Raw genomic sequence first — 12,688 nt, 5'->3', positions numbered from 1 at the left:
CAGCAAAAACACCTTTCACATGTTGGTCCACAGATAGCAGCAAACTACAAAAGGCACTGCCCTAAACAGCATATGGGGAAGTAACCAATAAGTATCTGAATTTGATTAATATTCACAATTTAATTGTTTAAATAGACTTATGTTTTGAAGTATGATATACCAGAAAAATCGTAAGTGTACATACAGTTTCATGGATTTTTATAAACAGAACCCAAACTTGGAACCACCATGCAGATCCAGAAACTGAACATCACTGGCACTCAGAAGGCCCCTTGGTTTCCCCTCTCAGTCATTAGCCCCAAATATAACCACTGCTCTGACTTCTATCACCCTAAATTAGTTTATTTGCTTTTGAACTTTATGTAAATGAGATAAAAAATATGTACTCTTTTGTGCCTGGTTTCTTTCCCTCAACATCATGCTTGAGGGGCTCGATTGATGCATGTAGCAGTCACTTGCTCTTTTTGTCTTTCTTTCTTCTTTCTTTCTTTTTCTTTCTTTCTTCCTTTCTCTTCGTGGTATTCCATTGTATGATATGCTATTTTATAAGATGAGCATTTGGGTTATTATTTCCAATTTGGGGCTGTTACAGTTAATGCTGCTGTAAACATTCTTGTACATGTCTTTCAATACATGAATTTAATAATTTCTTTACGGTTTATACCTAGTAAGAAGACAGTGTGCCATGAACACAAGGACTGGCGAACAGGCTAATGTATCAAGACGAATTCCAGAACAGTGACATATGTGGTCACTTGATTTACGGCAAAAGGCCAATGCAGTGCAGTGAGGAAAAGATATTTTCAAATAAAAGGTACTGAATTAATTAATTGGATATTTATATGGAAACAAAATCTTGACTCCTATTTCATTCCATACACAAAAATAAAAATCCAGATAGACTGTAGATCTAAATATGAAAAATAAAACAATAAAAATTCCAGAAATAAATGGATATCTTCATGGTCTTAAGCAGAGTAAAGACTTCTGAAACAAGACACAAAAACATAATCACCATAAAGGAAAATATCAATAAATTGGACTTCACTAAAACTAAGAATTATTATTCAGTAAAAGACACTGTTTAAGACAGTAAAAAGGCAAGTCACATACAAGAAGACATTCTCGATATATACGTATATCACACAAAAGACATATCCAGAAAACGTAAAGAAGTCCTACAAATCAATCTTAAAAACATAAAACAACCCCAATTTTTTAAATGGGCAAAAGACTTAAACAGGCATTTTCACAAAAGAGAATATCCAAATGGTTAAGAAACATATGAAAAGATGCTCAACACCATTAATCATCAGGGAAATTCATCCTAAAAGCCACAGTAAGGTACCATTACATAACCATCACAATGGTTACAATCAAAAACCAAAAAACACTGAGGATACCAAATGTGAGCATTAGAGCAACTAGAACTGATATAACCTGATGGGTGTGTAAATTGGCCTAACCAATTAGGAAAATCACTTGACAGTATCTCCTTAAGCTGAACATACACATATCCTATGACACAGCAATTCTGCTTCTAATATTATTTTTAATATACAGAAAATGATTTATGGGAATATATATAAACCAGGGAAAGCCTTGAAAGAGCATACAGATCTCTTTCAATAAACCATCAAATACTCCAAAGATAAACACATCTTAAAACATATTTCAAGGGCTGCCCTGTTAGCTCAGTTGGTTAGAGCACCGTATTGTAACACCAGGGTCAAGGGTTCGTATCCCCCGTATAGGCCAACGATGAAACCAAACAAAAACCTGATATTTCATCAGGAATTCTGTTAGCTCCAATATAAAAATATCTTAATAATTCTATTGGCATTTAATATAAGGTATTAACATGCATCGATAGAAATTTTTTAAAAATCTAAGCAATTTGCTTTATTTCTTTCAAGAATAAATATTAAACCACATTAACAATCTGAAAACTTATACCTACTATGCCCACAAGATATCAGAACTTAGAAGGGAGATGAAAAATAAAAGGGGCAGAAAACCATACGGAGAGAGCTTGTGATTCTAGTGGTAGCTGCAAATGAGGTCACTTATCCCTCTGTGGCCACACTAATTGGTCAAAAGCAACAGAGCTTTGTCAGCAATACTCATGAAAAACAGCCTACCCCTTCCTGGGCATTTTCAATTAAGAGAGCAGACACCTGCTACCCATCAGTCTCTCACGAGACAGATAGGACTCATGTCCAACCTACCACTATGTTCTTTGGTTTGCCCTTAATCTTTACTATCTATAAACAAAGTCTTCAGAGATGCATGAACACGAATAGCATGTGTACACATGCAGCTATCTATAGCAAAACACAAATTTGTAAAAATAGCTGTCTGAAAGACCACATCTTGTCTATTAATACCCACATACTGCAGTATTACATAACAATTTTTTCCAATTCTGTTATGCTAATACGCAAATAAATGAATTCAACCATAGCTAGGAGCTAAATGTACTAATCAGTATGGCCTTGTGTATCTCTAACTACAAAAGAATTTTACATGATCTTTTTCTGTTCTGAAAATCCCATGAATCTACATTATTAATCACTTTTAAAACCAGCTGTTTGGTTTTGGGGATGTTCATATCTGCAATTTCCAAACCAATATATTTAGCATACTCCAAGAAGATACCTGAATACTGATTTCATAGTAATGTGTTAGAAGTATTATCATAATCTAAAATTCTATAATTATTTGACAATTCCAAAACAATAACAGAGATAGATACTATCAGAAAAACTTAGGTTAAAAACAAAATGTTACTTACTGATTTTAACCTGCTTTATCTTCAGGATCCTAAAATGTGTATAACTGCAAATCAACATTTTATTTAAAAAGAAACAAAAATGGAAAATGAGCCCCCTAAAAAGGTTCTAATCTATTAAAGGAGAGAGGAGAGGAAAAGGACAAAGCAGTGGTTTGTGGATCAGACAGAAACCTGGGGCACTAGTAGACAGGACCACAGCTGTGGCTTCATGTTGGTTACATGCTGGTTTCATCCCAAGATTCAGCCACAAAAAGCCAAACTTTCCTAATTAAAAATTAGTCATTTATTTTAGGACTGGTAGAAACTGCTAAGATCAAGGGAGCCAGCATGACTTGGTCAAGCAGGAGAAAAAAGGAAAAAGTCAATAAAAAGCCCAGGGTAACATGGGCTTTCGAGACAGGTGAGCCTGGTCTGAATGCTGGCTTTGCCTGTTACAAGTTCTGTGACCCTGCTTGGAAATTCCAAACTTTGTGGAACGGTTTTCCTCCTCTGTAAAGAGAGTGATACTGTCTCTTTGCAGGTTCTGCTGAGAGTTGCATTCAATGAAGCACACAAAGAATTTCTTAGTATCTCTTCTTCACCCCATCCTTGCATTGCAACAAAGGGCAGAATTCCCAACATACGACAAAATATGATGGGGGATTAGATATTCTACTCCCAGAACTCTATTATAAGTACTCTAGACTCCTTCTGTATTTGATTTTTTATTATTTTCTACAGTACTCCTAATGAGTATCTTTTGGTAATCTAATATTGATGACAAATGTTTAAGTAATTCAGTTCCTTAAAAATAAACAAAAACTGAGCAAAAACTATAGATTTCACTTAAAGAAACAAAATACCAGAAAAGAGATTAAATGCCTTACCAAACAATAATGCTCTCCTGTCATGCTTTTTGAACTTTGATAGCAGAACATAAATCAAAGAAAATTTCAAAGGTCTACACTTATTTCAGGGGCACAAAAGGGACAGATCGTTTATGTTAACATCTTGCAGAACAATTCTGGAACCAACCAAATTCCTGAGTCTAACTTAAAATGAAGGTATTTCCTTCCCTTTGATTGTTTTTAAAATTATGTACATAAAATAAATTTCTTCTTTGAAGTACATAAACTACTGAGTTTTATGTTCAAATCAAAACTAGTTGAAGTCTAAATATCATCATCAAACTCCCAAGGTAAGTTATATCATTCATGTCTACTTATTCATTCATTCACATATTTATTCAACAAATATGTACTTAAATGCACACTTTCCACAAGACATTAACTAAGTGTTTTCATACACTCCAGGAGAATAAGACATAGCTGCCTATGAGGCAGGAGATAGGCAGAGTAAGAAACAATTCATTCTACCTTGGAGGTGATTAACTGAGGAAGACTTAAAAGATGACTAAGGAAGGAAGAAAGCATTTCAAGCTGAGAAAAGAGAGGTGTGAACACAAAGGCTAAATTTAGCCACAGAGGGCTTCGTGGGGCTCCAGCACAGGCTGTAATGAAGTTTGTAAAGAAGTTTGTAAGTGGGATGACCATATTATTTATCATCCAAACTGGACACCTTTGAGAGTGAAAGGTGGCACTATTAACACTTTGCCAGGACAAAAGATATAAATCTGGATTGTCCTGGGCAAATCAAGACATACGGGTGCTCAGCACAATGAAGCTGATGCTCAGTACCCTCTGATGATATGGCTGGGGCTATTTAGATACGTGCACGGTTATACTGAGGCATCAGATTTAGAAAGGCACCAAAACAAATCATTCTTGAGAGCATCTGTGAAACATGTCTGAGAAATTTCTCTAGGCACGTTCTGCATATTCAAAAGACAAAACTTCAAAAGTGTGCATGGCAGTGCTAGCAATCACCAACTCAAATGAAGCTGAAGGATTCTGCTCATCTCAGGATAAACTCTGAAAAGAAGCTAAAGAAGAGAAACTAAAAATCAGAAAAACATACCAGGTAATGCTTATTGAGTGCTTATTAATGTGCAACACTCTGCTCACATGTCATCTCATTTAAGCTTCGCAACAACACTATGAGAGGACATTTTATTCTGCCTACTTTAGAGATGCGGTAACTTGCATCTTGTCTAAGGCCACACACACAAAAAAGCAGAGGGGTCAGAATCTAATCCAAGCACATAACTCTAGACCCTCTATTTTTCCCACCATTATTTTGCCTCCTGTGTAATCCAAACATGCAACATGCCTGGGTGCAGCCCTCAACTGCAGGGTGCAGCCCAGCTGACATTATTAGCTAGAACATGTTATACCTAATTACCTCTGCCACATGACTAAGTGCTAGTGGCCAGAGGGCCTAGCCCCCTGCCCTGCTATGCCGCACTGGAATGGGAAGATGCCAGGTGTCCTGCCAGCAGCCTGGACCATTCACATAATTGTTGTTGAGACTCAATGCAATTAATTATATACCTTGGGCACCCCAAAGCTATAGAATTATTCTGACATAAGGAAGACAGGTACAACTAAAACTTCCCTGGTGGCTCTAACTTGAGTTAGAGTCATGACAGACATTCTAATGCCAAGCACAACCCTTCCAATTCACATTACTATCAGTGGAAAAAAGCGGCCAGGCAGTTTGCAAAAATACCGTTTAAGATTCTGTGGCCCACTGGCAAAAATATTTGAATCCCGCTAATATAGAACAAAAAGGTTACTAGACTAATTCAGAGGGCTGGTAGATGAGTAAATGATGTCATCCAAAGCTTAGTATTAATAAGCAATAGAGCATCTATTCTTAGACATATACATATAAAGTCTGAAAAGAAACTATGAATGTTCATACTTCATTTATATCTGCATTTAGGCTGTAAATAACATTGCCTTATTCTGTTGAATTGAGGCATAGATAACTCAAGCTTTAAAAAGGAAGAAAAAAAAAAGTCTAGTTTAGACCCCTTGCAGAGCATAGAGAACTATAAAAGAAAGTGAACGGATTCTGGGAGAGGACGTTCTAAGAAAATAACTTAAGTGGTCAATATCAGCAGTTTATAAAAAATAAACAATTTCCTATCAGTTGCTTATTTGGATTTGGTGAAAATGCAAATCAAATACAACTATTTGGTGGAGAGGCTGGAAAACAGCAAAGGAAAAAAGCAAAAAGGGGGCAAGTGATTTTTAGGGTATGAAAAGTAATATACTGTGATCACTTTTGAAAACTGAATTCTGAACTGTGACGAAAGCTCTTTGAGAGGGCTAAAACAAGCAACCGTGTCCTGGTTTTTCAACAGTTATCTTGTGTGAACTAAAATGCATTACAATAAAGTAAACTGAAAAGTTGCTGATTGGCCATTAGATTTTTCTGACCTAAATGATACAGGCTGCCTATCTATCCAGACAAATTCACTTTGTGATCCAGTTACTGTCTGTTTAATATCTATGATATACACCTACAAGTTTGCTGGGCGTGCAATTGTCTTTGTTTTGCCCAATTCAAAAAAAAAGTCTAAAGTCAAATGCAGGTCTATTTTTAAGATCCAATTCAAAAAACAGTTATTGAGGATTTGTCGTCTGTGCAGAACTGTTAAATACAGCCAGCTTTTGCCTGCCAGGAGCCTAGTTTATTTAAACTATATAATACATATGTGCGCTTTTTTATTATTTTGTTTAAATATGTATTATAGATGTGTAAAGCCTGCTTGTTCTCCTAGTTGGGGAGCTCAGCATCAAGACACAGGTACATATGTTGGTATGAAGACAGCAAAATTGTTTCTCCTACACAACATGACACCATGATAATAACATAATGTTATTAAGAAAAATTAGGGCTGCCACCTTGGGCAAGGTCAGACCATTGGTCACTGTGAAGCTGGAAGCCCTCCCTGGTCAAGCGACCACAACAGGTGACTAAACAGCTGCCTAGCTATATTATCTTTCAACTTCTCTCAGCAGAAATAGGGATTCCTTTTCTCCCTCCAACATCCCCTGCACTTAAAGGGGAATATACAATCCAGTGTGCCAAACCACCAATGCTACCTTTATTACATAAAATTTTAAACTGCTAGTATAATTTGGGGGGCAGTGGAGTGAAGCCATACCCAAGTGGGGTACAATACCCAGTGACAGCATTGGACAAGTGTTTAACCTCTCTGAACTCTGATTTCCTCCAGCCTCTGTAAAACACTTAGCACATGTTTTACACATTGTGAGTGTTCAGTAAATGGTGGGTACTGGTAATTGTTTCTAAATACCAAAATAATGCAATGGCTGTTTCCTACTTAATGCAAAGGGACCCAAGATCATGGTTACCACCATCTGGGGATAGAAGGAAGGGAAGACTACAAAGATATCTGGGGGGATTTTTTGAAGTGATGGAACTGCTCCCTATCTTCATTACGGTGGTGATTACATGACTGTATGTGTTTGTCAAAGCTCATAAAACTGGACACCAATAATAGTGAATTTTACTATATGCAAGTCATATCACATTTTAAAAACTGTCAACCAAAGTATTTAAGTAGTTCTGATTAAAATAAACCATCCAAACTAATAGACATTTTAACTTCACTTATTTCTAAAATTAAAAAGAAATTTAAGGCCTAAAATGCTACTTCATATTTTTAGAACAAGCTCTTGAATTAAAGGATTGAGCTATTTGTAAAAAGACAGATGAGATGGCATCTGAACAACTAACCAAATTAACTGTTTCAAAATAAAGCATAGATTGTATTGAACAGTAAGATGAAATGAATTATGGAAAGAGAAAATGAAAGTGATGTTTTCATTTACTAGATTACTTAAGATGACAAACGTAATGGATTTTTCCCTAAAAAAATGGGCCTTTGTAAATAATCTCAAAAGTATATCATTATTTTCAAAAAGCTAAGGAAAAGTAGAAAAGTCTGGTGATAATTTCCATAATTTATTTATCATCTCAAGGTACTTGTAAAAGTTTATACAAGGCTGCTCACTCTGAATTTTCATTGACACTGTTACCATAACCAAGGAGCTCTTTTAGTATAGATCTGTGCATTTATTTTGGCAGAAAATATAGTTTTACAACAATTTCTTACTCAACACCATATTTACAAAACAGATGGAGCACCAAAGAAATTATTTTAAATGAGAAATATAATTCTGGTCAGCCTATGATGTATTTCTGAATAAATGTTCTGCACGTTAGTAATAATCCTCTTTCTGGGTCGGCCCGTGGCTGACTCGGGAGAGTGTGGTGCTGATAACACCAAGGCCATGAGTTCAGATCCCATATACAGATGGCCAGTTAGCTCACTTGGGAGAGCATGGTGCTGACAACACCGAGTCAAGGATTAAGATCCCCTTAAATGGTCATCTTTAAAAAAAAATAATAATAATAATCCTCTTTCTTTGCCCACCGTTTATCACATGTAGGCCATTATTTCTCCCTCTAAGGGGATCCCCACCTAAGAGGGATGTCAAAACTATAATGAAGATGAAAGATAGGAAAGAAACATAGCTCATGAGTCTGACACTTCAGCTAATATAAACCCATAAATACTGGCCTCTGCTCCTTGGCTAGCATTTACTTCCTGCTATTCCCTCAAGTTCCCAATTATCACCTTGCTTACTAATCTACTCCCACCTCTACTCAAATACCACCCGACTGCACTCATTCCTTATATTTAAAAAAGAACATAACGAAACCAAAGAAAGATGTCACTACTGCTTTTTCACATGGGCTTCTGTTTAAGCTTCTTATTTTTTAACAAAAGTGAAATATAATTTCTGCCATTCACATGACCAAAATATCTATGGTTTATGAAATTTGGTGTTAAAGTAAAAGACTTCTTTATTCCATTAGGATATTGACTTGATGCTGTAAGTTATGTCTTTAGAACATACCATACTAAATTCTTAAAATCTGAATGCTTCCAGGCACCAATTCAAGGGGAAACAAACCAAGTAGTTATCTATTTCAATACAGTATCCTCTCTTTCCTGTAACCTAGGCTTGATCAACTTTCAAATACTACTTCCATAATTTTCAAGAGTGTTTAAGAAAATGCAAGTTAAAAATAGAGGCAAGAAAAAGGAGTCTGTCAAGTCATCTTAGGAGGTACAAGATAATGAACAAGATATGAGACTGGAAAATCCAAAACTACCTGTTTTAGGAAACAACAGAATTAGAGAAAACATGTATGTCTTTATCATTCCTCCATTCATTCAGTAAGCAATTAACTGAGCCCCTACTATGTTTCTGGCACCGTACAATGGTGAACAAAAGCCAACTGGCTTCACTAGAAAGAAGAAAAATGAAAAAACATCATTGAAAGTTTCAGAATTCAATATAAGTAGCAATGCCATTTCCAAGACCAGTGATTTCTGAACAATTTATCATTTCTCCATGTGTTTCTAGAATCTTCAATAAAAAAATGATATCTACAAACAAGTTCTCAATGCCATATATCAGGAATATAGACAAATCATCCTTTATCTTTCATGAACGTAAAGTCAAAACAGATGCTGTTGTAATTCAGTAAGTTAAACTATGAATCCTACTGTGGATGCTAATAAAGTTTGATTTTTTTTAAGTGCAAAAACAGGCCCTCCAAACAATTAGGGGAGGGGGTTAAAATTAGATAGGCTGGTAACTTCTCTGGAATTTCACCTCAAATTTCAACACCACAATGCAAAATCACCACAAATATTTGGTGACTAATAAAAACAGAAACGTCACATAATTGTCAATAGGATGGCTTATCACGCACAGTTGAAAGCAACTTCCATGGAAACATAAGCTATAGAGTAAAAGAAAATATGTCACTAAAAGCCATGTAGGCAGCAAAAAGACACTTTACTTTCCTCAGTTTAATTCTAAACGTGTGTTGCAAGTAGTTAATACACTTGATCTTGAAGCCCTTCAGTTGTGTCCTTGCCCAGATATAAACTGTGCAAAACAGATGACAAAGCGAAATGCAGTTTCACAACTACCTCTTACATAGAGTAACAAGGTGGTATATTTCATTAGACTACTGCAGAAGTTAATAAAACCATCAGAAATTTTCACAGTACTTGGAAGATTTCTGTAGGTCCAATTAAATTTCAAATAACACCAGAGCCAACTCTCTTCACTGTGCATGTTCTACCCTCTCTCCCACTGGTTATCAGTCACAGGAAGACAGGAAGGTGGGTGCAGCCCTGTCAATGTGCTTTGCTGCTCACTGTCCTGATAACCCCTTGATTTTCAGAAAGCCATGTTTTCATATTTGCTCCAAACTTGAACAAGCCGAATGAGCTAGTTTTGTCTAAGGCTCTGCTCTTTTTAGTTCAACTATTTTTTCCCCACTTCATGTTATGAGAAATATGTTTACATGTGGACCTAAATATAATATAAGAATGAAACCACCACAGACTCAGGAGTTCCTGACATTACTCCTTGAGTTTAAAATGCACAAAACAATCGATAGCTTTCTTCTGCTAAATAACATCAGGCAAAAGATATCAAAATCAAGCAAACTGCCCAAAAGAACTTCCACAGAACTGGAGGTCTGCCTACTGCAGCAAGGAAAAGATTAAATCGTGCGGAACTGTAATCTCTCAGAGCTTTTGAGCCTAAGAAAGCGGAAATCTGCATTTATGTTCAGAAACCTACTCCATTTCTCCACGTGATTGAGTGACCAGAGATTTTGCACCCTCGAAATATAACCATTTGCAAGAGGCAGCTATATGCACAGACCAGAAGGAACCTATTTAATCTCTGTTCACTGCCTGGGATTTTTAAGAAAATGTTTTTATATAATCCCTGTCTTTAAAATAACAGAAACCTTATAGGCAATCTGGTACCAGCCTAGGCTACCACAGAATATGCCCTGCCCAGGCAGGTACGAGGCCCTAATTTCAGGCCAAGCCTGGGAGAGGTGACAGCCCCAAGTTCAACTGGGGATGTCTGAGCACAGCTCCCCCTGCACATTAGGGATCACCTCTCCATTCTTCCCAAATGCCATTCGCATCCAATCCCTGCTTACCCATCCTAAGCACCCGCGCACCAGAGGTTCCTGTTAGCAGTGGGCGCGCTACCAACCCCCTCCTTCCACCACCACTCCCCCCGGGGGAAACACTCCAAGGACGGCTGGGGGTGGGCGATGAGCGCCCTTCTCCCACCTACCTTGATGATGCTGCTCCGGCGGGGCAGGCCGCCCGGCTTGCTTTCCCGGGGGAGGGGACAGACCGTCGGGCTGGGGGCCGGGGCGAGCGCGACGCCGCGGGGTCCCCTGGCGGGGCTGGCCCGGGCTTCGTCCCCGGACGCGCCGAGGCTGCAGTCTCCGTTGGAAACCCCGCCGCTGTCATAGCGCGCCCGCCCGTGGCCGAGGCGACCTCCCCCGGCGCCGCCGCCGCCTTCCCCGGCTCCGGCTTTCAGGGCGCCCTTGGCGCCGAGGGCCGGGCCCGGGGAGGTGGGCAGGGCCCCGCCGGCGGCGCCCCCCCGGCCGCACTCCGCCATGGGCGCCCCGCGACCCGCCTGCACAAAGCCGCGTCCCCGCGTCCCCGCGTCCCCGCCGCCGCCTCGGGCCGCCGCGCGCGGCCCCTCCTCCTCGCCTCCTCCCGCCGCCGCCGCCTCGGCCGCTTCTTCCGCTTTTTTTTTTTTTTTAATTTAGATGTGATGTTTGTTTCGAGCTCGCCTTGCGCACGGCTAAAGTGGTGGCGGCAGAATCATCGGAAGATTCCTGCAGGGGAGAGAAGAGAGAGGCAGACACAAGTGAGCTCGGGCGGCAGCGGAACCCCGGCTCCCGGCACCTGGGGAAGGAAAACACGCCCCGACACACGCGCCGCTGCGGCCGCCAAAAATAACCCGCGCGGGCCGGGCGCCCAGCTCCGGGGCTCGAGGCGCCCACCCGAGGTAACGGGCAGCCCACGTCAGGGGCTCGGGGCGCTCTTCCCCCGGGTTCAGGGCGCCCACCCCGGGGCCGGGGCGCCCACCTCCAGCGCAGGCGAGGGAAGCGGCGGGCGCCCCAAAGCGCTCTGGCCACGCGGAGGCGCCTCCAGAGGGACTTGCGGCACCCGGCGGGCGGAGGGCGATGCCAGGGGTTCTGCGATCCCAGCTCCCCAGAGGCCGCAGCGGGCCTAGCCCCGTCACGTCCCCCCCAGAGTCCCCTCTGAGATCCGGGGCGCCGTGAAGAAGCCCCCAGCGGGCAGGGGTGGCCCGGCCGTGATGGTCGCCGTGCGGCCCGAGGGCAGCTCCTAGAGGGGACAGCCCAGACCCACCCACCCCCGCCCTTTACTGTCTCCTCCCAGCTCGGCGCTGCCCCCTGCAGGCCGCGGGGACCCTCTCCGGCCGCCCCCTGACCCACCGCGAGCCGCCCGGGCTCCCGCTCGAGGTCGCCGCCGTCGCGGCTGCTGTCGCCGAGGCCGAGTCCTCGGGCCGCGGGGACCTCGCTGACGAGCGGACGGCGACGGGCGGCGGCCGCGAGTCCTGGATACCCCCCGCCCTCCCTGGAGCTGCCGCGGCTGCCAATCACCCTCCCGAGCCCCGAGGGGTAAGGACGACGCAGGACGCGGGGCCCGGAGCCAAAATCCCCGCGCTCGGGGTTCGGTCGCTGCGCCTCCTCCTACCCCCCGGCCCGCGCACGGAACTCGTTCCCTTCCCACCCAGCTCAGGAAAAGGCCATCCGGACGCTCCCCTCTGTGCTTCCCAGTGGTCAGACCCATTTCACATACCGGGACCGATCCCGTTCCCTTCGCCTCCCGAACTGTGAATTGATTCAACTGGTTGCAAAGATGCTGGGGCCGGGGTGAGGGGTGGGGTGGCTGTCGGGCTGTGAGGGACAGAGGACATTGGCAGAGCCTATCCCGTGCCCTCTGAGTTGCCCACAGAGATTTATCACCGTCCTTCCCTCTCAGCGTCTTTCCTGATCCCCGCCGGCAGGCCCAGCTCCCCGCAGGCGCCACCTTGGGTTAGGCTCATC

General features: G+C 41.9%; 1 protein-coding gene across 3 annotated transcripts in view; it reads right to left on the bottom strand.

Annotated features, from left to right (window-relative positions):
* Positions 1-12,290, bottom strand: part of PLCL2 (phospholipase C like 2) — a 194,057-nt gene extending 181,767 nt beyond the window's left edge. The window contains exons 1-2 of one of the 3 annotated variants that reach the window (XM_063113655.1): positions 12,074-12,290; positions 10,894-11,449 (exon numbers count right to left, since the gene is read on the bottom strand). In XM_063113655.1, coding sequence (XP_062969725.1) covers positions 10,894-11,226 — 333 coding nt within the window. In that variant the 5' untranslated portion in view covers positions 11,227-11,449; positions 12,074-12,290. Of the gene's footprint in view, positions 1-10,893; positions 11,450-11,702; positions 11,983-12,073 lie in introns of those variants that run through there. The other 2 variants (XM_063113656.1, XM_063113654.1) reach the window with 2 other exon arrangements.
* Between the last annotated feature and the right edge of the window lie 398 nt (positions 12,291-12,688).

This window comes from Cynocephalus volans, chromosome 11 (assembly GCF_027409185.1).
Source record: "Cynocephalus volans isolate mCynVol1 chromosome 11, mCynVol1.pri, whole genome shotgun sequence".
Classification (NCBI taxonomy): domain Eukaryota; kingdom Metazoa; phylum Chordata; class Mammalia; order Dermoptera; family Cynocephalidae; genus Cynocephalus; species Cynocephalus volans.
The sequence above is the reverse complement of the archived record's forward strand: the minus strand, read 5'-3'. Positions and strand labels throughout refer to the sequence as shown.